Source organism: Aotus nancymaae, unplaced genomic scaffold, assembly GCF_030222135.1.
Source record: "Aotus nancymaae isolate 86718 unplaced genomic scaffold, 86718_ANA_hifiasm-v0.15.2.pri h1tg000067l, whole genome shotgun sequence".
Taxonomy (NCBI): Eukaryota; Metazoa; Chordata; class Mammalia; order Primates; family Aotidae; genus Aotus; species Aotus nancymaae.
The window spans coordinates 26,956,126-26,982,168 of record NW_026988482.1 but is presented as its reverse complement, the minus strand read 5'-3'; the positions used below and the strand labels follow the sequence as shown (position 1 = coordinate 26,982,168).

The 26,043-nt window shown below is 54.6% G+C and overlaps 1 protein-coding gene across 1 annotated transcript in view; it reads right to left on the bottom strand.

The window, feature by feature from the left end:
* The window catches only part of DNAH1 (dynein axonemal heavy chain 1), a 77,257-nt gene that overhangs the window by 33,485 nt on the left and 17,729 nt on the right, over window positions 1-26,043 (bottom strand). The window contains exons 9-33 of the mRNA XM_012460669.2: window positions 19,524-19,681; window positions 18,473-18,684; window positions 17,388-17,686; window positions 16,138-16,288; window positions 15,116-15,309; window positions 14,779-15,004; window positions 14,108-14,227; window positions 13,643-13,725; window positions 12,615-12,756; window positions 11,971-12,126; window positions 11,381-11,579; window positions 11,048-11,301; window positions 9,639-9,851; window positions 7,902-8,066; window positions 6,957-7,078; window positions 6,689-6,794; window positions 5,950-6,129; window positions 5,312-5,452; window positions 4,646-4,809; window positions 4,309-4,422; window positions 3,370-3,558; window positions 2,958-3,063; window positions 2,217-2,330; window positions 1,607-1,756; window positions 42-128 (exon numbers count right to left, since the gene is read on the bottom strand). Coding sequence (XP_012316092.2) covers window positions 42-128; window positions 1,607-1,756; window positions 2,217-2,330; window positions 2,958-3,063; window positions 3,370-3,558; window positions 4,309-4,422; window positions 4,646-4,809; window positions 5,312-5,452; window positions 5,950-6,129; window positions 6,689-6,794; window positions 6,957-7,078; window positions 7,902-8,066; window positions 9,639-9,851; window positions 11,048-11,301; window positions 11,381-11,579; window positions 11,971-12,126; window positions 12,615-12,756; window positions 13,643-13,725; window positions 14,108-14,227; window positions 14,779-15,004; window positions 15,116-15,309; window positions 16,138-16,288; window positions 17,388-17,686; window positions 18,473-18,684; window positions 19,524-19,681 — 4,045 coding nt within the window. The remainder of the gene's footprint in view (window positions 1-41; window positions 129-1,606; window positions 1,757-2,216; window positions 2,331-2,957; window positions 3,064-3,369; window positions 3,559-4,308; window positions 4,423-4,645; window positions 4,810-5,311; window positions 5,453-5,949; window positions 6,130-6,688; window positions 6,795-6,956; window positions 7,079-7,901; window positions 8,067-9,638; window positions 9,852-11,047; window positions 11,302-11,380; window positions 11,580-11,970; window positions 12,127-12,614; window positions 12,757-13,642; window positions 13,726-14,107; window positions 14,228-14,778; window positions 15,005-15,115; window positions 15,310-16,137; window positions 16,289-17,387; window positions 17,687-18,472; window positions 18,685-19,523; window positions 19,682-26,043) is intronic.

Below are 26,043 nucleotides of genomic sequence, written 5' to 3'. Positions count from 1 at the left end.
CCCAGAGTTCCACTCCTGGAGCCCTGCTGGGTGGAGCTGACCTCATTCATGCTGGGGTTTTCTCGCTTGAGGTTCCCAGCAGCCAAGATCACAGTCTTCACGGCTCTCATCCCAAAGTCATAGTGATCCTGTTGCCGTACAGAAGGAGGCGTGGGTGAGCACTGTCCCTCTCTGGGGCTTCTGCCTGGAACACTCTGCCTCCCACCTGGCAGCTGGCCAAGTCTCATCACCAGCTCACAGCACTTCCCTTGCAGACTCTTGGGGACTACCTACATGCCAAGCCTGGGCAGTGCACCTTCTTTGGGCTCCTAGGGCACCCTCTGCTTTACTGTCCCGATAGCCCTCTCCTTTACCCCATACCCATCCTGCATCCTTTGGTCACGGTCCCAGCACATGGCCAAGGGCAGGAAGGCACTCTAGTTGTGTTGGAAAAGTGAATGAAGGAGTTTCCTGTTTGTGCAACAATGAGCTTGGCCTTGATGGCCCTTGAGCTTCCTTCTAACATTCTCCCATAACGTCTCTCCAGACCCATCTTTTTGGCCACACCACCATGGTTCCCCCCACCCCCCCCAGTCTCTTCGTTATACAGCAAGTGAGTTGGAAATAGTTAAATTAATCATTCTGTCCCCTGGTGCTCAACCAAGAGGGCTCCATCTTGACCCAATCTACAGGCTAGCATATGTTCCAGAAATCTTGGACTTGGAGCTGCACGAACAGTCTGGCCTTGACTCTGGGTCATTTCTACTTGGGAAGGGCTGAGTGCATTTCCAAAACCATGTTGAATAGTTGCTCTGATGGGGTGTGGGGAGCATTTTGGAAAGCAGGGTGTGTGAGAGTGCTGGCACCCAGGAGTGCACTGTGATGAACTGCCCCTGCTTTCGCTGGTGACCCACTGCATCTCTTCCTGCTCATAGATTTTGGTGGACTGCATCTGGCCAAAGGTATGACTGATTACACCTGGCCACAGTGATTAGTGTTCATGGATGAGCAGGTGACCCAGAGAAGGCCCGTTAGGGTGACACTAGGGATCTTTTTCTGAAATCATGATGGAAGAGAAACTAAGTTGCTAGCATGTCAGCCCAGAGGTGGGACTCATCTCTGCTACTGCAGAGTGGGGGCCTGCCTGGGAACCAAGCTGAACAGCAAAGCTTGTCCACCAGCACTGGTGCCTGGGCCGCTCCATCTGCCCTTGGAATCTGGGCTCAGCATGCTGAGTGGAAGGACTGTGGTGCTGGGAGATTTGGAGGGCCTGGCTGTCCTGCTCTTGTCCCCACGAGGCCCAAGTGCACTTGCTCCCCAGCCTGGGGTTCTTGGCTCCTGGTGCCCTAATGATCAAAGTCCTTGCACCTGAACTAGCCACATGGGTGTCTGTTCCAGCTCTGCTGTGTACTGTGTAAGCCTGGCCAGACCCTTAGCTACCTAGGACCTCAATGTCCTCAGCTGACAAATGGCATGTAACTCCTATCTCCAAGGGTTGCTGGAAGGAGCCCACAAGGTAATGCCTGTAAAGCACGGGGGACAGAGCCCAGCCCTCAGCCGGTGCCCTGGAGGCTGGGAGCAGGCAGAGGTTCTCAGACCCTGGAACCCCATCAGGGCAGGACCACACCTGGGAGCTGAGCTGCTCAGAGGACAGCTTGAAGGTGGTTGTGATCTTCTTTGCCAGAACATTGGCCTCATTAAAGCCAAAGGAATAGAGGGAGATCTCAGCGATCATGGCGTAGTCCGGAACCATCATGGCCACGGGTCTGAAGAGTGCCTGGGGCACACGGTACATATGTGAACAGCAGACAGAGCTCACCCCCAGAGCACCCCCGCTTCACCTGGCCCTCCTCCCCAGTGTCCTGGGACTCCCTACGGCACCAGGCCTGCCACTCCCCCAAGGCTGGCATCTCTGCCATTAGAGTGCATCCTTTGTGTTGATCCAAACCTGCCCCCACACGACTCCCAGGAGATGCCCCTCTTGGCTCCTGTTTTCCTGCTTCTCCTGAAGGCCCAGGCCTAGCAGGTCTCATAAGAATCCCCCTCCACACCACATCCATAGGCAGCCTGACTTCTCCCATGCACAAGCTGAGACCTCTCCTCCATGGCCAGGGGACTGCCATAGGGAATCACAGTCCCTGGAGTCCAAGCAGTTGTGTCCTTGCATAAGTGACTTGGCATCTCCAACTCAGGCCAGAGTTCCGGTGCTTCCTGGGCCACTCTGGGCCTGCACTTGCCTTCAGATTGTCAGGCAGCTCCGTGCGGCCAGCGTAGCCTGGGTTCATGGTGATAAACACGGCACAGGATGGCACCAGTGGGATCTCCACACCCTCAAACATGAAGCGTTCCACCTGCATTGGGGAGGGGCTGACTCAACTGGGACTAGGGTGTCCAGCCCTGTCTCCTCCTCTGTGTGGGCCCCTTGCCTCCTGTTGATGCCTCTGTCCTGGCTGTAGCTGGTTGGCCAGGCCTGGACCCCTGATTATGGGTTGGACCCTCTCTCAGGATCTGGCCAAAACTTCAGGCCCCAGTGGCTACCCATTGCCTCCCAGCTCCTGGCTTCAGGCCCTCGGAGGTCTCCACACATCTCCTGCTTCCCACTCTCTCCACCCCCAGTTCCTGACATAGATTCTCCCCAGCCCCAGGCAAGTTCAGCCTGACTAGGGGGCAACTGCCAGCCTCTCAGCTCTTGTCCCCAGAACAAGGTCCCTGGCCGCCCTGCACATGGCTAGAAAGAGGACCAATGCCTGGGGATTTCCATGAAGGTCAGGATGTAGTGACCTTCAAGGAAAGCCCCAAATTTCATCCCTCACAGTTTGGTCTGGGAGCTGCCCACAGACTGGGGTGTGTGCACCCTAGACAAGGGAGGCTGGACCCAGGGCAGACCCCAGAGGCTGGCTTCTCAGCCTGCAATGGGGAGCAGTATGGTGGTGCAAGCATGGCAGGTCCAAGGGAGTAGGGTGGCGCCTCAGGCTCACCCGCTGCTGCTGCGCCTTCTGGATGGTGGTGATCTGCTGCGCCACCACAGACAGCACCTCAATGTCGATGCGATTGAACTCGTCGAAGCAGGCCCAGGCCCCGGCACTGAGTGAGGCCAGAACATTGGGTGGGGCACATGCATTCAGAGCCCAACCTGGCACCTCCCTCCAAGGGCCTGCTCCAACTCCACTTGGGAGGAATCTTTCAGGAGCGATCTCCATCAGCTCAGTCTTCAACCTACTGCCAGTCCACACCCCAATGCCCCCGGGACAAAACCCCAATGCCTATTACCCCATCTATCCCCTCCACCAGCCTGCCAGGCCCCACTCAAGCAGTTATCTCACCTATCCCTCCCCAAGGAGGGCTTGGCCGTCCTACCTCATCCTGTGCCAACCTCATGCCCAGCCTCACCTGGCCAGGCCCTTGAAGAACTTGCCCATGGCCATGAAATCGAGCTGGTCAGAGCAGTTGAACACAATGGTCTGTATGGCCAAGGCCTTGCCCAGGTCTTTGGTGGTCTCAGTTTTGCCTGTGCCAGCTGGGCCAGCTGGGGCACCCCCAAACTTGAGGTGCAGGGCCCCAGTCAGCGTCAGGTAGCACCTGCAGGAGACACAGAAGGTGGCCTCGGGCCATACACGGCCTGAACATCCAGACCTGGGGAGATCCTCCCCCTCTAGGGTTCTGTGGACCGGCGCCTCTCACCTCACCCCTTTCGGGGGCCCTGGGAGTGCCCAGCCCAGGCGCCGGGGTCAGGACTGGAGCCTATGGACACTATCCAGTGCATTCCCTGTCCCATTTCACCGCCAGACCCAGCTTTGCCCAGGGACCCACAGGGATGGCCGACCTGTGGTCACACTCCACTTCCCTCACTCAAAACACAGCTTGAAAATCCAACTGGTGCTAGATACAGGCGGCAAGATGAAACGACTGACTGAGCTAAGAGAAGACTGTTAGAAAAGGACTCACCCATGACGTCTGTCAAGCTCAGTTCCTCTGGCACATTAAAGGAGGAACTGATGGATAAAACCAGGAACTCGCATACCCATTAGATGCTCACTGAGTGCCACACGTGTGCTGAGAGCTTTACATATATCAGCTCATGAAATTCTCATTACCACCCTGAGGAGGCCTCAGAGGAAATTCAGGCACAGAGAGGTCAAGTCATCTGCTCAAGGTCACTCTGCCTGTGACAGGCAGAACTGAAGTTTAAGCCCAAAGTCCTTGGTCCCAGCCCTGCACTGCTCTGATAGACTAAATCACCCCAGAGTAGCAATGGTCCCTGGACTCCTGGGCCAGAAAGAACTGGAGGGAGGGTCTCAGTGTGGGAAGAAGCAAGAGGGGGACCCTCACCTGTCTGTGAGGGGCGTGATCACCAGCCTCCCACTGTTGCCCAGGTACTCGTAGCCATAGATGAACTCGGCATTCACAGCACGGATGTATAAGTCATTATTCGTCCAGTAGTACCTGGTGGTGCAGGGAGGTGGGGGCCTAGTCATGGGGCCATGGGCCACTGGGCAGGGCGTATAGTCAAGGAAAGGTTCTTTTTGGGAATGAGGGCATCAAGGCAACCATGCCCAGCCTGTCCCAGAGCCTCGAGGACAGGGCCAGCTTATTGCTGACTTTCCTCTTTTCCCCTGCCCCCTCCTGGCAGCTGCTCTGGCCCTGGGGGCGTCCCCCACGCCCTCACCTCAGCTGTGAGATCCACTCAAAGTCATTCATGCTGACCACGTTCTCCTGGATCAGCTTGCTCACCACATCCTTGGCGTGGACCTCAATGACGATTAGCGCTGACAGCACTGCCCGCTGCACGCGGGACAGCTTTCCCCGCACCAGGGCCACCAGGTCACTGAGCTACAGGAGTGGGGGACACTGTCAAAAAATCAGGGTGCCACGAGGAGGCTCACCCTCCCCTTTCACAGAGGGTGGGCTTTCGCCACAAACAGTCCCTCTATCTTGCTCCAGGATGGGAGGGGAGTGGGGACCGGGCAGGGGGAGGGAAGGAATTAGAATGGAGGCATATGCCTGGCATCTGCCTCCCTGCAGCGTGTGGTGTCTGAGCCTTCAAGGTCAGGTGGGAGAGCCTGACGAGCCGGAGCGAGGGGTGCCTGCAGCACCATGCAGGAGGGACCAGGCACATGACTCCCTCACTGACCCTCAAGGACAGGACATCGCCTCAGGCCCACCCCTCCTGCTGGTGACTGGTTGTGAGACACTTCAGGGGCGTCTGACCTCTTTAGACCCAACCCTGGGCCTCTTCCAGGCTCAATATAGGAGAAAGCTCCTGGAGGGACTGGGCCCTCCTGTGCGATGTAGCAGGTGAAGGGGGACAGACAGGGGTCCTCTTGACTCCAACCTGCTGGCAGAGCTGGGGGAACAGCTGGCTTCTGAGGTCACCAGACTCCAGAGCCTCTGCCACCTCCATGGTCCAGTAGGTCTGGCACCCAGCGATGGTCACCTGGCCAGGCCAGTTCAGAACCCACTGGGTCCTGAGCATCTGGAAAGACAACACGGGCAGGCTGACCCGGGCAGATGCAGCCCTGGCCCCGTTCTCTCTTCTTCCTTTTGAATGCTGTCTGTGCCTTTCAGACTTGGCTCCAGTTGTTGATGCCACCAGTCCCTCCAGAGCAGGGAAATTCTTATGCTCTGGGCTTCTCCGGGTGGCAGAGATATCTCTGAACTGACTCTGAAGGCCAGGGCTTCACCTAGAGCCCACCTGCCGGTCATGGGGCTGAGAGAAAGACTGCAGGAGAGGGTGCAGCCTGGAGCCTGGCACCCAGTGAGTGCTGGGAATGGAACAGCTGTCCCAATGATTATGAGGAGTGAGTCTCACTTTCTGGAGTGTATGTGGAGGGGAAAGACTTCAGAGTCTCGCCTGAGCCTCCAGGGACCTCATGGCTGCAGCCTGAGGACAAGGCCAGCTGGAGCAGGAGGGACACTGAGAGGGCGCAGGAGGTGCAGGGGCAGAGGCTGCATGGGCTGCGGGTGGCTCACCGTGGGGTAGGCCTTGATGGCCCTCTCGATGATGTGGCGCACGCTGGCCTTCATGCTGCGCTCCACCTCCCGCAGCCAGTCCTCCACGTTGCTGGAGGGGTAGATGGAGAAAGACAACTGCACCTCCTCCCCCTCGGCCGAGTACATGTGCGTGATCTCCAGGTCCTCCTGGAACAGCAGCTGCAAGCAGCGGGAGAGCATGAGTGGGGTCACCTCCGGTGTCCCCAGATGCCCTGCCCACCATAGCCCCAGCACTGAGCCCGCCTATCCAGGGCCCACAACCTCAGGAAGAGAGCCCTGCCTGCCTGCCCCCTGAAAGTCTCTGTTGGCTGGGCCTTCCCAGGCTGCATGGCCTGCCTTCTCCCCAGCGTGGCCTGGCCCCAGCCCAGGCCCAGCAAGACGCAGGCCTTGGGAAATGAGGCTGATTGCCCTGCATGTCCCCGGCCTCCTGCATAGATGAGGGAGGACAAGGCGGGTCACAGGCCTCTGGCCTTATGGGTTTCGCAGTGTGCCGGGGGAACAGGGAGCCCTGGTGAGTTGGAAATCCAGGGCCCCCAGCCCTGAGCTGGGGATTCTGCAGCTGACCTTCCTCTCACAGGCCCCGGGTGTGTCTCCAAAGACTAGGAATGTCATTTGCCACCTAATTTCCTGCTAAAAGTGCTTGTCACAAAAGGAGAGACGTTCTCCCTGGGAAGATGCCCCATGCTCCCGACTCTGAGCCCGGGGCCCAGCTGCCCACCCGGGCGATGTTCTCGAAGCACTTGCGCAGGTGTGGCTGCACAGCCATGGGGTCCTTTGTCTGCGACAAGATCTCTAGGAGTTCATCATCTGATAGGAAGTAGAATCTGCCGAGGGAACAGGGGTGAGGAAGTGGGTCACGCAGGCTCCCTGGGCCCCAGCTGCCCAGCACTACTGACATCCCCGCACCCTAGCCTGAGCAGGGCCCTGGGTGCCTCAGCCTCATGGGCAGATACTGGCAGAGCGGCCATGGGCCAGGTGGTACCCACCTGGGGAAGGCACTCCGCTTAGTCTCCAGGTACTCGCTGAGGCCCTTCTGCACCAGGTCCAGTATCTTGTTGCAGTCCCGCAGGCTGTCTAGCATCGTCACGTCTGAACACACATTGATCACCTGCAGGGCCAGACCATGCACAGAAATGGGCAGTGAGCATGGGCCAGGTAGCAAGGCAGGCTCAGCCCAGAGCACCCACACCAGCCAGAGCCCCTCAGCTGGGCCTGGGAAGGAAGATGCAGAAAAATTCTCTCGAGCCAGCAGCTGCATCCATCAGTCCCACAGAAAAAAATTCTATGGTCAAACAAATTAGAGTTAAACAAATTCCATCATCAAACAAATTAGAGTTAAACTCCTTAAGCTAAGGAGTTTGCTTTGCTGCAGGACTTGTCAGGGCCTCTAAAACGCTAATGTGGGCCAGGCACAGTGGCTCACTCCTGTAATCCCAGCACATTGGAAGGCCAAGGCAGGTGGATCACCTGAGGTCAGGAGTTCAAGATCAGCCTGACCAACATGGTGAAACCCTGTCTCTACTAAATACAAAAAAATTAGCCAGGTGTGATGGCGCATTCCCATAATCCCAGCTACTTGGGAGGCTGAGGCAGGGGAATCGCTTGAACCTGGGAGGCGGAGATTGCAGTGAGCCGAGATTGTCCCTTGCACTCCAGCCTGGGCAATAAGAGCAAAATTCCATTTCAAAAAAAAAAGATAATGTAGGCTGTGGATCTCCAAGAGAAAAACTGTCAGTGACTGTGCCTCTAAGGAGTATCTCCGAGGCTGGGGAGCCCACTCTGGAGGACGTGGGTCAAGACCAAATCCTCAGGCTTGTCCACCAGCCTTTTCTGTGTAGGGAGGGAATAGACTAGATAGACTAGGAGGCTACCAGCAATGTGACCAGGGCCCTTGGGGGCCCCAGCTGCCCCTCCCACCCCGTCGAGCTCGCCTCTCGGTTCTCGTAGGCATGCTTCATGATCTTCTTCCAGATCCGCTCCATGGTCTGGTAGCGCTTGCTTTCCACAGGCAGCTGCCGGTTGATGTCCTCGGAGCTGAAGATGGGCTCCAGGTAGAGCCAGGACCGCTGGCAGTTCAGCCACTCCTCCAGCACCTCCTGGGGACGGGGCACAGGGAGGGGTGTGATACAGACTGTCAGGGTCCAAGCTGGGGTTTGTCCCCATGACTGAGACATTTCACCCCACCAACATGCTGGGCAGAGCACTGGACACCAAACCCAGTGTCTATAGGGAGATTTCTAGAAGGTGCTGTCATCTGTGATACCCCAGGGAACAAAAAGGATACAGGGATGCCTGCCCTCAAGAGAAGTCCCACATCCTCACGGAATGCCCAAGCCTCCAAGGGAGCCAGGGGAGCTGCTCTCCCAAAGGGAGGAATATACCCATGCCAGCAAAGCCTGCAGCGACAGGAAAGACTCAGTGCCTGGGAGACAAGCCCAGCAAACCCAACCTCCTTCCTAGAAGGACTTCTGGGTCCATGACTCCAGGATTCTCTGAGGTTCAATGGGTCTTGAGTGTGAGAGTCCTAAAATACTCTCTGAAACATCAGTCCAAGAGTGAGACATCTTCAGAATAAGCCATTTCCCCCTGTCGCCTCCATATTCCTCATTCAGGATTTATCTCTGGTCTTCTCCCATCAGCACAAACTCACACACTCATCCACTTCTTCCTCGTGGGATGGGGGCCACAGTCAGCAGTGTCAGGACTATGCCAAGCCCTGGTGGGCACCAGGGGAAACAGGGGGGAACGGGGCCTGGTCCATTCCCTTGAGGGGCCCACATCCCACTAAGGGGCTAGTTCTGCACCTGAATCATGGACCCAGCATGTGTGGTGGACTCTGTAAGAGGCACTGACCAATGGCCTCGGTGGGAACCCCTTGAAGGAGGGTGAGGGAGAATCGGTGAGGCTGCTTGGTGCTGGACCTTGGAGGAGATGGAAGGTGGGCATAGAACTCCAGGTTGAGTGGCCAGTGTGAGAGGAGAGCTGGGACAATGCTGACCAGCTCAGGGAGCTCTGGGTAGTCCAGGCACACTGATGAGTCCCCTTCACCTGCTTCTGGCCTTCACTGGAGGTCTCTAAACAGCTCCCAGGGAGGCCCGGGGAAGGGGATACACAGTCACACCTGCAGGCTGGTCCCAGGACTGCCCTCCAGGGCTCTGTGGGCAGCCCTTGTCTCTGGCCTCAAGAGCCCGAGACAAGTGTAGGCCCTGAGTGTGGCCCAGTCCCTTCAACCAAGGTAGCTCTGAATGAGATGGGAATGGAACCTCAGGACAGTCTGGGAAAGGGCACTGAGGTGCTTTGGGACCTTGTGGCATCCAGCCCAGAAAGTGTCGGTACTGGAGGTCCTGGTTGTCCCAAGCTCAGGCAGCCCTGGGGATGCCAGCTGGCAGTTCTCAGCCCCTTCCTCAGCCACATTTTGGGACCAAATGCTGCCCTTCCACATCCTTAACTGCCTGGTCCAGTAGCTGAACTTCATGTCTGGAGAGCCCATCCTAGTTGACTGCCTCTGAATGCAGTGAGGCGGGGCCTGCCACAAAGCCAGGGGCTGTGTGAATGGGGGCAAGGTGCTGTGATGCTTTGAACCCTACACGGAGACCATCAGTGACAGCCATGGGCCGGGGCTCTCTCGGTGGGGGAGTGATGAGGGAAGGACTAGGGGGAGGGCTGACCTGGGTCAGCTTCAGTTTGTTCTCCCAGGAGTTGATGCGCTGCTCAAAGGGCTTCTTGTAGGGTGAAAAGGACATGCTCTGGGTCATGACAATGTGGTCGTCCAGCAGCTGCGAGGCCTCATCTGGGCTCTTGAGGATGTAGGTGTCTGCCTCCTTGTAGGGAAGGACGTTGAACAGGATGGTCGACCACTCCTTCTCCATCTTGTCCAGTGCCTGGGGTGGGAGACAAGCCAGGCTGAATTCCCAGGAGGGACTGGTCCTGCTGCTATCTGACTAGCCCTGGCCAGGGAAGCAGCAGACAGTACCTGGCCATGACCTTCACACACATGGCCCCTCTGGCAGATACTCTCAGCTTGTCTGTCAACAAGTTCCATGTGAGCCCTCGTCTAAATTCAGGGCCAATGCACTCTTTTTTTTTTTTTTTTTTCCTGAAATAGAGTCTCGTTCTATCACCCAGGCTGGAGTGCAGTAACGCAATCTTGGTTCAGTGCAACCTCCGCCTCTTGGGTTCAAGTAATTCTTCTGCCTTAGCCTCCCAAGTAAATGGGACTACAGGCATATGCCACCACGCCCGACTATTTTTTGTATTTTCAGTAGAGACAAGGTTTCACCATGTCGGCTAGGCTGGTCTTGAACTCCTGACCTCAGGTGATCCACTGACCTCGGCCTCCCAAAGTGCCGAGATTCTGGGTGTGAGCCACCGCGCCTGGCCCAATTCACTCTTACACGTGCTGCATGTGGTTGTACCTGTGTTGGGAGGCAGCTAAGGTGAGGAGGAGTGTGGGCGCTGGTCTTACCTCTGGCATTTACTGTGTCACCCTGGCCAGTTGCTGAACCTTTCTGAGTCTTAATTGATTATCTGTTTTTTGGTTTGTTTTGTTTTGAGACGGGATCTCACTCTGTCTCCCTGGCTGGAGTGCAGTGGCATAATCATCACTCACTGCAGCCTCAGCCTCCCAAGTAGCTGGGACTATAGGCATGTGCCACCATGCCTAGCTGATATTTTAATTTTTTATAGAGACGGGGGGTCTCCCTATATTGCCCAGGCTGGTCTCGAACTCCTGGGCTCAAGCAATCCTTCCTCTTCAGCCTCCCAAAATACTGGGATTACAGGCATGTGACTACGCCCAACCTGATTCATCTGTTAAATTGAGGATAATGTTATCAGCTCCTTCCTGAGCCTCTTGAGAGGAGTAACTGAAGAATAAAAGCAATGGTGGACACTGTCAAGAACTTTATGTGTATTATTAACTCACTTAATAGAATGCATCTCAACCCCTGGGCCTCATGACCCCAGGCATGGGGCTTATTACTGTCATCCTCCCAAGTGGCTGTGGCCGCCAGAGCAGCAGGCCAGGCTGTCCGGCAGGGCCTGGGTGGGGAAGGTGGGGCTGCTGGTGGCTGCCTACCTGCTCGATGGCATACTCCTTGCCAGCCACCTCGGCCACCTTGCTGATGCTCTCAATATGGTGCTGCAGGTTCATCTCAAGGCAGTGAGCAAAGGTCAGGTTGGCCTTGGGCCTGACGTTGATGTTGATCTGGTTGGACAGCACCTCCCAGTGCCGGTTACGCATGCCAGGGTTACGCAGCCCCTGGATCAGCGGGATGTATGGTTTGAACTCCTCGATGCGGGCCCGGATGTCCAAGGCCACTTCCTGGCAGGCTGCAGGGTAGGACAGAAGGGCATGAGAGGCAGCCGGTGGAGGCAGGGAAGGAGGGCACCCACTGGCGTGGCTCCCTACCTGGCATGTCCTTGAACTGCTTCACGCATTTGTGCATGGTCTTGAAGGCCTCAGTCACGTTCTTCTCTAGCTGCTCAGCGTCGATGGTGGACAGGGGGTCATTCATCCAGCTCTCTGACCAGCGCAGCCAGTCAGAGGCTGTGGTCCAGAGGTCCAGGTAGGGTTGGAACTCCTTCACCATCCTGGAGAGCTTGTCGTACTGCGGGGACAGGAGGGCAGGACTGGGGCTGACTTGGGGTGCTCCCCAGTCTCTCTCCATGCTGCCCCTTCTGGGCCAGGTCTTCTCCCTCTCCCTTGTTCCTGGTTGCTGTTCCTGCCCCTGCCCCCGCAGACCTGGGCCTGGTCTCCCTTCTTCTCTTCCCACCCGAGAGCTGGGCTCTGAGCTGTTGCACCAGACCTGGACTGACCCTCAGGCCCTCTGCCTGGTCCCAGGGGCCTCCTCGACCTGAGGGCCAGGGTTGGGCTGTCTCCATTCTGCAGCTTGCTCTACCCTGCCCCCAAATGCCAGAGCCCTGCCACCTGGCAGCTGCAACATGAGCTGCTTCCTTGAGCCTGGGGGCTTAGGGGCAGGGCACCTGCGGGAGGCCTACGTTGGTGGTGGGCAAGCTGAAGATGCGCTCGCGGTTGTTGTAGAGCACAGCCTGCTGCTGGCAGTCCTTCAGCTGCTTCTTCACGCGCCGCACCTCGTTGGCAATCTCATGTGCTCGCGCAATCTCCACGTGGATGGAGAAGCCAGCTACCACCAGCTGCAGGCCAAGGAGCAGTGGGTCAGGTGCCCCTGCAGCCTCATTTGTGTCCATGCCTTCCCATGCAAACCCCAGGGAACCAGAGGTCCCAGGACATCCACTCCTCCCAGTGTAAGAAGGCTGTTCTCCTGGAGTGAGCAGATTCCTAGCCCATCACAGGCAGGCTGACTGCCCTGTGGTAACACAGCAGGGCCAGGGGAGACCCAGTGCCCTGACGCTGGGCCCACTGCCCACTGGACCACCATGGTCACAACAGAAGAGCTGGGGTCTTTACTACTCTGAATCTTTCTGGAGCTTGCTGCCCAGGCATCTCTTTGGCCTTTAGGTTCATTCTTTCAGCCATTTATTCATTCATCCATCTGCTCGCCCATCACACGTTGACTCAGCACTTCCTGAATGCAAGAAGTGAGACCAAGCCCTGGAGAACTATGCGTGCGTGTGGTGGGATGGAGGGTGTGTCCAGCACCAAGCCTGCAGCTGTGCCCGACCTGTAGCCCTTCCAGCTTCTCCTGGAAGTTGTTCTGATCCATGATCTGGATTTTGCGGAACTTCTCCTCATCCTCCACATGCTGCTGCTGCACCATCTCTATCTGCCCTAGGATCTTAGAAGGCCAGTTGCTGGCAATCCATCTGGCTGGGACAGGGGTAGGGATTGGGAGAAATATCGCAGCTGAAGTGGTGAGGTGGCAAGGCCAGGCAGGGGCATCCCACCAGGCACCCAGGCAGCCAGAGAGAAGGGGGAACAGGGGAAATCCAGGCAGCTGTGGAGGCCACTTGGGGCTGGACAGCTGGGAAGTGCAGGTGAGCTGGGAGGCAGCCAGCGCCACCATCAGGGAGGCTGCCCTGCCCCCTGGGAGCTGCAGTCTGCATCCAGTGAGATGCAGACCCAACATGCCCAGTGCAGTGACCAGGACCAAGGGGAAGTGAGAGGAGTGGGGTCGAGTTCCACTCTTAAGCCTCAGGGGCCAGAGGGGTCTTTCCTTGGAGGAGGCAAAGTCACAGTCTCTAGCCAGGGCCCTCAGGCCAGCTGCCTTCATGTCAGACCTACTCCCTTTGCCCAGCTGACACAGGGGATCTGTGGAATGTGGGGCTTTCCCCTGAAGCTGGCCTATGGACGCTGACCCTGGGGGAGTTCTCCCTGAGCACCCAGGTGCCCTGTCTGCCAGTGTCTCCAGGCTCCTGGGCAGGACCCTGATGGTCCTGACTGCCCCCAACATCTGTGAGGCAGTGCTGGGTGTGGGGTCTCTGGCTACTGATGGGACAGAGACAAGGTTGGGGAGCACCTGAGGCCAAGAGGTCCAAATGAATTCCTTCTGCTCCACTGGCCACCTAGCTCTGCCTGGTCCCCACCCCTGGCCTTGCCATGTGTGGAGCCCTGGCCTCTGGAATCTCGGTGGGGCGTTTCTGGGAAAACTGCACAGGCTGTGGCAGGTGGGGCATTTGGGAGCCTCCGCAGCTCAGCAGCTCCCCTCACACTCCACCCCGCACCTGGCATGGGGGTCCAGCTCCCACTCACTTGTCATTGAAGTCATCTGAGCTGAGGTTGTAGAGGAATTCATCCATGACCTGGTAGTCATCCATGACCTTCATAATCCGCTCCTGCACAGACAGGTGGTAATGTGAACTGCACATGTGCCAGGGAATGGGGTGGGTAATTGCGACCTGGCTCCCGAAAGAGACAGGAACTAGAGAGGGGCTGCTCTCTTTCAGAGTGGAAAGGCCTGGGCTGAGGGGGAGGCCCAGGGTTCAAGGGCAGCATCAGGCTCAGGACTCCGAGAGCCATGGCAGCCACACGTCCAGCTTCCAGCCCCCGACCCCCAGACAGCAGAGTTTTGAAGCCCCGGCTCACAGCCCCCAAACCCCATCTGTGCTCTGTCCAGTTACCTCCCCCTCAGCCTCCTGGGTCCTGACTTCCCAGCCCCTGCCTGCCCCAGCCTTCAGACTCTAACACTGGTTCTGTGCCTCCTGGCCCCTGTCTCACCTCCAGGCCCACCAGCCTTTCCGGGATGCTCTTCATCCACTCTCGCAGCTCAGCCAGCTCCTCAATGCTGTTGGGCTTCTCGTAGATCTTGCGACTGATGCTGCGGAACTCCTCGCAGATCTGGCAGCAGGAGGAGGTGCTGGGGAGGGCAGCGTGCTGCTCCCTTGCCTTCCCTGGCCTGCTCCTCCTCCTTGGTCTCCAGCATCTCCTGACAGGGAACTGTTCCCCCCACCCCAATACTCTGTGGCGCTTTCCAAGAGCGGTGCTCCTGGTGGGCTCCCTGGGTTGCTGAGGACTGTTAGTGGGCCAAGGGTGTGACCTGGCACACCTCAACCTCCCAGCCTCTTCCGGCCCCACCAATACACGCAGGGCTTCTGAGGCCTGCGCTCATACTCCCTAGCTCCATGAAACAAATCCATCAAGGGTGTCCTTCGTGAGGCTTCCCAGGCCTCTACAAGTCTGGGGAAGGAGGTAGAAACCCCCGTTTCCTGGGACCTCCCATATGGGACAGCTCCCTGCAGACAGGCAGGGATGGGACAGGGTTTCCAGCTCCTTCCCTTGGCGCCTGGGCTCTGCAGACACCCCAGACCCTGCCTGGGGACATCTTGCCGTGTATGTGAGGGTGCGCGTGTGCTGCTGTGGTCACTGAGGTGGGGCGGGTGGGCACTTACGCTGTCCACCTCCTTGTGCAGGTTCTTGGCAAGGATGTCCAGCATGGAAGTGGCCAGGGCCTTGCGCTTCTTGGACAGGCTCTGCTTGATGTTGTCGGTGTTGATGTAGAAAGGCCCGATGATGATGCTGCTGGGCAGCGAACTGTCCAGGATCTCCTTCTCCCGCAGGTGGGTGAGCACCACCTCCCGCACCTCCTGGGCTGACAGGTCCTGTGTCTGGTAGGCTCTGAGGACAGCAAGCACATGGGAGGGGGCAGAGGACAGTGAGCAGGGTGGGCAGGAGTCATACACGCCGACACACGGACACCCGCCGACGCGCAGGGGCACACGTACGCACTTGAGGAAAGTGGCAATGTCGTTGTTGCTCAGCTCCAGGTACTTCCGGTACTCTTTGGCATAGGCCTGCAGTGGGATCATGGCCTTGGCCATGGCACTGGCAATGGTGGCCCGTAGCTCCTCCACCAGTGGCTCATGAAGGCCCACCGACTCCAGCAGGGGGTCACCACTGATGAAGATGTCCTCCATCACCAGCTGCGAGGGAAGGCATGGGAGGGGCAGCGCTGGATGAGCCAGGTGGGGAAGAAGTAGAGGGGCTGGAGACGGAGATTCCTACCGAGGAGCAGGGCAAGTAGGGGCAGGATGTGGCCTGAAGCCTGTGGATAGCATGGTGGCCGCAGAGAGTTGGGGTGCAGGGGGAGGGGGTTTTGCTGTGCTGTCTCTTTACAAGGCCAGAAGGCCCTGTGAGGCCCACCAACAGGCAGCATCTTCCCCTGCCTGGGCCTGACTCAGCCCAGGGCCAAGGAAAGGTGCAGAAAAGACAACCGGGTCATGAAGGCTGTGACTGGCCAGCAGGGGAGACAAGGGCTAGGGCTACGGGGCTCTTGGGCCTGGAAGTGGGCTGTGTGCAGCTGGGTGTGTGTGCAGTAACAGTGACTAGTCGGGGGGGCTTTGGACAGAGGTTCTGTATTGGAAGCCGGCCCGTGACCGCCTCCGGAGATGAAGAGAGGGCAGGAGCTGGATGGGATCAAGAATGTGGGGTCTGCGTCGGATCTGGCCCTGGCAGCAGAGGTCCAGCAAGACCAGACTTCAGATCACAGTTCTGACACTTTAGCAGCTATGCAATCCTAGGCTATCATACTTTTCCAAGCCTCACCTACAGACTGCGTGTGTTAATAATAGCTCACAGTGCAGCCTGTGATGAGGATTAAATGAGATACTTGAGAGTTACAGGGCTGAGTGTGCTGCCTGCCCGACAGGAGGCCTGTGATACAGCTGAACTGCAGCAACACCCTGAAGCACGCGGAGCCATCAGCAGCCAGGCAGCCAGGGCCTGGGGCCTGCTCAGGCTGCAGCGTGTACCTTCTCCAGCTGGGGCACGGCGTGGGTGGCCAGGATGCCCTTGTCGAAGAGGTTCAGCAGAGATGCCTCGAACTGCTCCAGTTGGGTGCTATAGTGCACCCCAGAGCTGTCCAGCACCAGGTCCACGATGAACAGGGGATTCTTCCGGGGCCTGCAGGCAATGGCGGGCTGACTGTGGGCAGAGGCCTAGGAGGCCTGTGTGCAGGGGCGGCCCTCTGCTCTTCCTCAGCGCTATGGCTCTCGGACCCTCCATACACAGTCCTTGACTTCTCCTTCCTCCCAAACACCTCCAAGTTGCCAGAGAGGAAGACCCAGGCTGACCAAACAGATTCCTCAGCTCCTGACATTCTCCGAGGTCCACGAGCACCACAAGAGAGGGAGGCCCCCCACCCCTGTGTTGAGGTTGTCAGGACCTAGGTGTTGTGGCCCCCACACTCTCCCCGGGAACCCATTTTCCTTGGCTTCCGATCTCTGCTACGCAGCAAGAACCAAGACTGGAGCTCAGCTGGGGCCCTCTGATGGCTTCTGACTGTACTTAGAATGAATCCAGCCCCCAGCTGAGACTTCAGGAGGCACCGTGAGATCTGGCCTGGTCCCTGCAACCTCTCCCACTGCATTCCGAGCAGCCCTCCCTGCCCTCCCCGACTGCAGCCACAGTGACCAGCCTTTCCTTCCTCAACTGGGCGATGACCTCAAGCGGAGTGAGCAGCACCAGGCCTGTCCTCCCCTCAGTGTCTCTGCCCATGCTGCTCTCTCCGCCTGTACCTCCCTCCACCTCACGTCCCATCACAACCAGTTTCTTCTTATGTCTCAGGTCTTGTCACAGATGTCATCTCCTCCCTGACCCCCTGGCAAAGGCCCACCCCCAGTGTCTATCATGGCCCCTGCCCAAACTGGCAAAGACTACGTGTATTTATTTATGTTTGCTGCCTGTCTCCCCCATAAGACCAGGGACTGGGCCTCTCTTGTTCCCTTAGAACCGTGCCTGGTTCGTGGCAAGTGCTCAAATAATATTTCTCCACTGAGTAACTCAATGACCGAGTGAGTGAAGGTCACCAGAAGAAATGCAAGCCAGGGCTGGAGGGACACTGCCCAGCAGCCTGCAGGGAGCTCAGCTCTCCCTACTGCCTGGGACCTGGCACGGATGGGCACCCTGGCCCTCATCCTCCACCCTGCTCCATCCCAACCACTGGGGCCTAGCAAGGAACAGCTCCAGTATCAACAGGTGCCTCTGCCCAGCCGGGCCCCACCTATAGGGGCTGTTAATTAAGTCGTCACCCCACACCATGTCGCTGGTGCAGTTGAGCACGCTGTAGCAGGCATCGCTGATGAACTGTGAGAAGCTGGCGAGCGAGTCCTGCACCAGGAAGCGCAGTGTGTCCTGCAGCATGTACTTCACCAGCTCCATCAGCTTGCGCAGCTTGGACATCAGGTACACCTCCCAGTTGGTCTCGTAGAGGTTGTACCACCCCTTGCTCATGTCATGCAGGCTGCTGCACATGGCCAGCTTGAGCGAGTTGACCCAGCCGTCCTTGAGGAACATCTGCACCTGGAGTGGCCACAGGCATCATCACATGGCCACCCTGGGGACCCGTCACCTATAGCCATACTCAGGGACTCAAAGCACCAGGGCACTTGAGGCTCAGGGCTCATCTGACTGTGGAGGGATGTCCCCTACCCCAACTACTGCCAAACTGTGCCAACCAACAGCCTCACATGATCCTGGGGGTTCAGGGCTGCTGGGGTCAGGGGAAGGAGGGAAGAAAGGAGAGAGGGAAGATGGGGCAGCAGAAGCAGGACTTTCCCTCCAGCCATGAGAGACAGAGACCCAGAGAATGAGACAAGAGAGAAGCAGAGAGACAGAGAACAAGACAAAAACAGACTGAGAGGGAAAGACACAGAGAATGAGGCAGAGAGACAGAAGAGGGGCCCCACCCCCATCACACCCAGAGAATGAGGCAGAGAGACAGAAGAGGGGCCCCACCACCATCATACCCCAATCTGCAGGTCAACATGGAGGTGCCTGAGGTTCCTGCTCCCCTTCTAAGACAAGGGGTCTGCTTCAGAGGCAAACAGAGGGGATGGAAAGGGATTGGAAACAGAGCCTGCCCTGGTTTTCCCTTTCTCTCCAAGATAAGCTGTCACCCTCAGTCCCCACCCCAGCCTCCAATAAGGTCTAGGAAGAGGCTGAGGACAGGTTTTGAGAAAAGCAGGAGCTTACAGCCTCACCACGTGGCCTGTTGACTCGGGCCTTCCACTGCGGCCCTGACTTGTGCCTGCCGGCTCTGAGGGTCTGCCCTGTACTTGCCCCTCTGTGCCCTTGATGCCCACAAACCTGGGAGAAGGTCTGTGACTGGATCTGCTCAAACTCCTCCAGGCGGCTGTACTTGGAGAGGTTTGAGTGGAACAGGGACATGGTGGTCACACTGTTGCACTGGGCCTTCACCTTGCTGAGGGCCGTGATGACCTCCGGCCGTGTGAGCAGGGACACAAAGGTGAAGTCCTCCTTCTGCTCCCGGAAGGGGTACTTGGGGACACTCACCAGCCCTGCAAGGGTAGTGGCCAAGGGCCAGGATCAGACCCTGCCTGGTCACACCAGGACACAGGACATCTACAGGTGCTTAATGGAGGGCCGTGACTCCTGCCTTCTCCCTGGAAGAGGGACTAGTGTTCCCAGAACCCCACTTTTCCCATAGTTTGCCAGAGTGGTGCTGCAGCTCTTTAGTGAGATGCCCACTCTGAGATGGATAAAGGAATTCCTTCTAGGACCCCTTAGTCACAGACTCCTCTGAGAAGTGGATGAAAACCATGGACCCCCTCCTCATCCACCCCGCCTGTGCTGCACACAAGCTCGTCTGTCCACAGCCTGCCCTGGAGCACCGAGGAAGGAAGATGTGGGTACCAGGACCTCTTGGAATGCCCACTGTCTACACCCGACCCTGCATCTTGAGTACATGACACACAGGAAGCTGAGTCTAGGAAGGTTGGCAGGGGAGCTCAAAGCAAGGAGCGTTCTTGGGCCCCGGGATCCTGCTCTGAGACTCAGTCTTCTCTTGCTACTAGAGGAAGAAGGACTGTCTAGGTCAGAGCAGCAGAGCCCCTTCCATCTACTGTGGAACCATTGTTTCCTAGTACATGTTCACCTTGCTACTTCTGTGCAATTCCCACTAATATGTTAAAAAAGAGCCTTCTTCCCCTTCCTCTGGTCCAGAACCCTCCAGGCAGCTGGGAGAAGTGGGACGAGTGCTGGAGACAAGGGAGGGGCAGGGAGTGTCAGGCTGACGATGCCCACAGTGGCAGAGCAGACGATCCTGGAGGGGAGGGTTGGGGGGCAGCTCTGGCTAGGTGGACGGCCATGGGGCCCGTCTTGGTCCAGTGACCCTCACCTTGTTCAGGCACCTGCCCCTCCTCCTTCTTGGGGAGGGTCACGTAGGAGAAGGTCTCAGGCTTGGAAGAGACAATGTGGTCAAAGTTGATCTTGTTCATGCTGCGCTCATAGTCCAGGCTCACTTCTCTGGCGAGACTGCCAAGGTGCTCTAGAACCCTGCCCATGGAGACAGGAGACGGGGATGTCAGGGGCTCCACACCCTGTGAATCCCAGCCAGGGCCAGGCTCTGCTCTGGCATGGACCTGGGGACACGCATTTAGGGTTTCCCCTCTGGATTCATGGCCACACTCCCATTCGGCCCTGAGCCACTAACATCCAAGTGCTCCTCCTCTGCTTCTTTCATGCCCCTTGTCCCCATTTTCTGTTGCCAGTCTCTGCGAGCCAAGGCAGGCCCCAGAGCAGTAGGATGGGGTGCAGGAAGTCCTGGGCCTGGAAGCCTCAGAGAGCTGCCCACTCACTGCCTGCACCTCCCCTGCAGCATCCCCGCCCGCTGCCCATGGCTCAGTGGAAGATGCCTGCCACCGAGCTCCTTTGCTTTCACCGAGCAATCATGGCAGAGCCTGGAAGGTGCTGAGAGCTCAGGCTGCGCAACACCACGACTGCGCCCGAGGGTGGGGGACCCCTGCACTTCACCCTAGAACTGGGCTCTGAGATTGGAAATCGCCAGACCTGGGGTGAGCTTGCATTTAGTCCATTAGCAGCTCTCGTTGGCTCCACCTCTGAGGAAACCTCAAATATATCTCTTTCTCCCCTGCTGCTCAGCTGCTATTCTGGTTCAAGCCACCATCATAGTCTCTGGCCTGATTATGGCATGAGTCTCTTCACTGATCTCCCTGCTTCCACACTAGCCCCCTTACAACCCATTCTCCACTTGGCAAGGGAGAAAGATATATTTTAAACAGGTAAATGATTAAACCACTCCTCTGCTCAGTACCACCCATGACGAGCAGAGACTGTCGGTCCATGGCTGCGTCTCTGCCCCAGCCTGCACGTGGTCCAGCCTCCCCCACCAACATCTCTCTCTGCATCCCAGCCACAGTAACCCTGTCCTGCTCCTCAAGTACCGCAAACATGTCCCTACCTCAGCCTCTGCACTTCTGTTCCCTCTGCCAGAATCCTCTTCTTCCCTTACTGTTTTAGACCTCAGCTCAAATGTTACCACCTCTGTCGGGGAGGCTTTCCCTGACCACCTAATAGAAGCCCTTCTGAGACACCTCTATTCCCTTCTCTCGCTTGGTCTTCACAGTACTTATCGGAACGCTGAATCACCCAGATTGCTCATTGTCTGTCTTCCTGGCCAGGCTGAGTCCCCAGGGTGCAGGCTCTTTGTTGGAAATGTTCACTGCTATGTCCCCAGTGCCTGGCACAAGATGGGTACTTCCACACATGGCTACTTGCTGGCCTGAAATCCACTCCCTCCCTTCTTCCTCAATTTTGTTCCAGAATTCAGTACCTCCTCACTAGACTCAGGGAAAGATGACACAGCCAGCCCCAGCTCCAGGGGTACATCTCAGCTAGTTCGAACCAATCATGTGGAGCTTACCCCAACTGCAGTTAGTTTAGGAAGGGGAACACGTCCCAGTTATGATCAACCACTTATGCAGAGATATAAAAGTCAAGCCCTCTGCAGTCAGCTAAGATTGCTCCACTGCACTCTAGCCTGGGGGACAGAGCAAGACCCTGTCTAAAAAAAAAAAAAAGTCAAGCTCTCTTATTCTGGCTCCCTCCAGGACAAATTCAGTGGTGCCATGCTTGCTTCAGAGTTTCCCACAGGATCAAGCTGAGGCTAGACTTCTAAAATCATATTTCACCAGCAGCTTCTTCTATTATATCCTGCTTCCCTCACTTCCTTATAGATTTCTTCTGAGAGGATTTTGTCAATCGCTTACACAAGAATCCCCAAATCAGGATCTGCTTCTAAGGAACCCAATCTAAGACAACCCTTACTGTGCTCATGAAACTGCCGCTGCCCTCATGCCTGAAGATGAAGCCACATACACTGGAGGCAGAGCCCTGAGGCACCAACCCGGGGACGTGCTGCAGTGCTTTTCCTGCTGCAGGTACAGTAACATGCTTCCCTGCTGTCTAAGCCAACCCGAGACCAGCATCTTTGATACTTAAAGCCAAAAACATTATAAATTGAATAAAATTCAAGAAACAGAATTCCGGACAGCAAAGGTAAGGTGGCTACATTGATTCAAATCTCCCAATATATCCTTGGAAGGAAGGAAGGAAGGAAGGAAGGAAGGAAGGAAGGAAGGAAGGAAGGAAGGAAAGAAGGAAGGAAGAAAGGGAAGGAAAAACTAACACTACCAAAACCCACATCTCTAGCACAACTAGAATAAGAAGAATGCCTAAATTTCAAATTGTCTTTAAATTTAAAAATAAACATTAATCTCCAGTGAGCTGTCTCTCACACTCTTGTTGCAAGTTTTCACAGAGAACAAGGGCAGGCTAAGGAAAACTGAAGAGGGAAATAGTGGTAGCCCTAAGACAGATCTAAAATCCTACCTGAGGCTGGGTGGGGTGGCTCACACCTGTAATCCCAACACTTTGAGAGGCTGAGGCGGGTAGATCACCTTAGGTCGGGAGTTCAAGACCAGCCTGGCCAACACAACCCTGTCTCTACTAAAAGTACAAAAATTAGCCGGGCGTGGTGGTGAGTGCTTGTAGTCCCAGCTACTCGGGAGACTGATGCAGGAGAATCATTTGAACCCAGAGGGCAGAGTTTGCAGTGAGCTGAGATCACACCACCGCACTCCAGACTGGATCATAGAACAAGAGTTCGTCTCAAAAAAATATATAATAAATAAATACATACATACATAAAATCCTACCAGAAAGAGAAAGTAACCCAGGTCAGGTGCAGTGCCTCGCGCCTTTCATCCTAGCACTTTGGGAGGCCAATGTGGATGGATCATGTGAGCCCAGGAGTTTGAGACCAGCCCAGACAACAGAATGAGACCTCATCTCTACAAAAAATAAAAAAATGAGCGGGTGTGTGGCATAGGTGGGAGGCTGAGGTAGGAGGATTATTTGAGCCCAAGAGTTTGAGGCTATAGTTAGCTGTGATTGTGCCACGGCACTCCAGCCTGGGCGAAAGAGTGCATCTCAAAAAAAGAGAAAGTAACCCTGGCTGTAAAAATACTGAAAAAGTGTCCTGGTAAATCAGAGCACTTACTACAAGGAAGGGACTTAAGGGCATGCAATTCAAGGCAGTATTCTTTGAAAGGCATGACTTAAAGGACAGGAGGTAAAAGGAAAGGAGTACGTTGCAGACTGGAGGGGAAGGGAAAAGAAGCAAAAGTGAAATCTTGAGTTCTGCAAGATAAGAGAACAAAAACCTTGGAGGACCCACATCCCTCTCCCCAGCACATGCGGGTGCGCGCGCGCGCGCACACACACACACACACACACACACACACACACACACCCCATTTAAAAAACAAAAACAACTAGTGTGCAATACTGACAGAAGAGGGCGCCCTTGAACTGGAAAGCTTGCAAATGACTCCAAATCCTGAAATGAACAGGTGAACGCCGACTACATTTTTTTCTATAAGCAAAAGAAAGCATTGTTTAGCTTTGTTTGGACGCTTGAGAAGACGAGAGCATCTTAACTGATAAAATTCTCATCAGTTCTAAAAAAATAAACAAGGACCAAGCAGAAGAGAACTGTAACATAGCACTTCAACTAAATAGCCTAAAACAAGTGTTTGGGCATCTGAAAAACCATCCTGAATCAGAAATTCAAAAAGAAAACACAGAAATGGACAAATAACAGTAAGAAAAGAGATTTAATCAAGCTCAAGGAAAAAATAGAAAATAAAATTATCCCAGGGAGGAAAGTGAAATTACAAGGTGCCCAAGAGAAAATAGTCAAATCAAAGCATAATGAAGTAAATTGAAGAAAGGCAGGATATAACCAAGAGAATAAAAATGAGAGACAATAAAGGAAGTAAATGAAAGAAAACACAATTTTTAAAAATAAATAAAATTGCCAGGCGCAGTGGCTCACGCCTGTAATCCCAGCACTTTGGGAGGCTGAGGAGGGCGGATCACAAGGTCAAGAGGTTGGGACCAGCCTGACCAACATGGTGAAACCCCGTCTCTACTGAAAATACAAAACTTTGCTGGGCGTGGTAGTGCGCACCTGTAGTCCCAGCTACTCAGGAGGCTGAGGCAGGAGAATTGCTTGAACTCGGGAGGCAGAGGTTGCAGTGAGACGAGATTCTACCACTGCACTCCAGCCTGGCGACAGAGCCAGACTCTGACTAAAAATAAAATGAATAAATAAAATTAAAAAGAAATAACTAAAAAGGGTCAGAAAGTGGTTGAATTAGAAGATAGGCAAAGAAGCAGCAATATATAAAAAGATATGGAAATATAAATATATAATGGAATCCTTGATGAAGAAAAACAAAAGAATGGAACAGGACCAAGATTCAAAACTATAATTCAGGGGAAATTTCTTTTTTTTTTTTTTTTTTTTTTGAGATGGAGTCTGCCTCTGTCACTCAGGCTGGAGTGCAGTGGCACAATCTCAGCTCACTGCAACCTCCACCTCCTAGGTTCAAGTGATTCTCCTGCCTCAGCCTCCTGAGTAGCTGAGATTACAAGCACTCATGACCATGCCTGGCTAATTTTTGTATTTTTAGTAGAGACAGGGTTTCACCATGTTGGCCAGGCTGGTCTTGAACTCCTGACCTCAGGCGATCTGCCCACCTCAGCCTCTCAAAGTGCTGGGATTACAGGTGTGTGCCTGGCTGGCCTCAGACCTCTTAAAAGCAACACACAGGCAAGGCAACCAAAGAGGAGCATTTTTTTTAAAACTCATAGAATAAAAGTGTGAACTAAGAACTTTATATCTGGTCAAGCTGCCCTTCAAGTTTTAAATGTGTGAGAACTCAAGGAACCCTATACCCTTGAGCTCTTCATCAGGAATCTACTAGAAAAGGAACTTTATACAACCAAGAGATGACGGTAAACTTCAGAAAAAAGACTGACACGTTTAACAGAGTTTATTGTAAATTTAAGACAAAAAGGTGGAGATGAGTGTGGAGAAATAGTAATAATGTTTTAATAGTTAAAATATTAAGTAGAGGCTAGGTGCGGTGGCTCATGCCTGTAATACCAGCACTTTGGGAGGCCGAGGCAGGAGGATCATTTGAGGTCAGAAGTTCAAAACCAGCCTGGCCAACATGATGAAACCCCATCTCTACTAAAAATACAAAAATTAGCCAGGCGTGGTGGTGGGCGCCTGCAATCCCAGCTACTTGGGAGGCTGAGGCAGGAGAATTGCTTGAACACGGTGGGCAAAGGTTGCAGTGAGCAGAGATCGCCACCATTGCACTCCAGCCTGGGTGACAGAGCAAGACTTTGTCTCAAAAAAATAAATAAGTAAGTAGAGCTGAGCATGGTGACTCACTCCTATAATCCCAGCACTTTGGGAGGCTGAGGTGAGCAGATTGCTTGAGCCCAAGAGTTTGAGACCAGCCTGGGCAACAGCAGGAGACCTTGTCTCTACAAAAAAATACAAAAATTAATCACATCTGTGGTCTCAGCTACTTGGGAGGCTGAGGTGTGAGGATAGCTTGAGCCCAGAAGGTCAAGGCTGAAATGAGCTATGATTGTGCTACTGCACTCTAGCGTGGGTGACAGAGCAAGACCCTGTCTCAAAACAAAACAAACAACAAAAATAAAACAGGCCAGATATTAAAGGGTTAAGTAGGAAAGCAGAGGATAATGGAGACTATAAAAGAAACCACTAAAATAAAGGTATAAACCTTCCTAAATGCCAAAATAAATTTTTTAAATGAAAGAACTAAGAAAACATACCATGTAGAGAAAGAAACACAGCATTGTATTACAATACACATAATGATTATAACACGAAGTAATATGACTGAGTTGAGGTCAAACCTATTAGCCATACCAATAAATGTGAATGGGCTTAACTCACCTATTACAAGAAGAAGTTGGCTCACAAATAAAACCCAAACTATATGCTGAAAGTAAGAAACTGATATAAAACGAATTAGTTCAAAAAGGCTCAAAATACAGGGATTTATCGGACAAATGAAACAATAAGATGCCAGGTTGCAATGTTGATATCAAGCAAAGTAAAATGCAGATCAAAGAGCATTAGAACTCCACCAAAAGGCTCCTGGAACCGATAAACAACTTCAGTAAAGTTTCAGGAAACAAAATCAATGTACAAGAATTGGGAGCATTTCCATACAAGCTGAGAGCCAAATTAAGAATACAATTTCATTTATGATTGCCACAAAAAATTACCTAGGGATACATTTAACCAAGGAGGTGAAAGATCTCTAGAAGAACTACAAAACACTGCTAAAAGAACTCAGAGATGACATAAACAAATGGAAAAACACTCCATGTTAATGAACTGGAAGAATCAATATTGTTAATATGGCCATACTGTCTAAAGCAATCTACAGATTCAACACAATTCCTATCAAACTACCAAGTTATTTTTCACAAAACTAGGAAAAAAT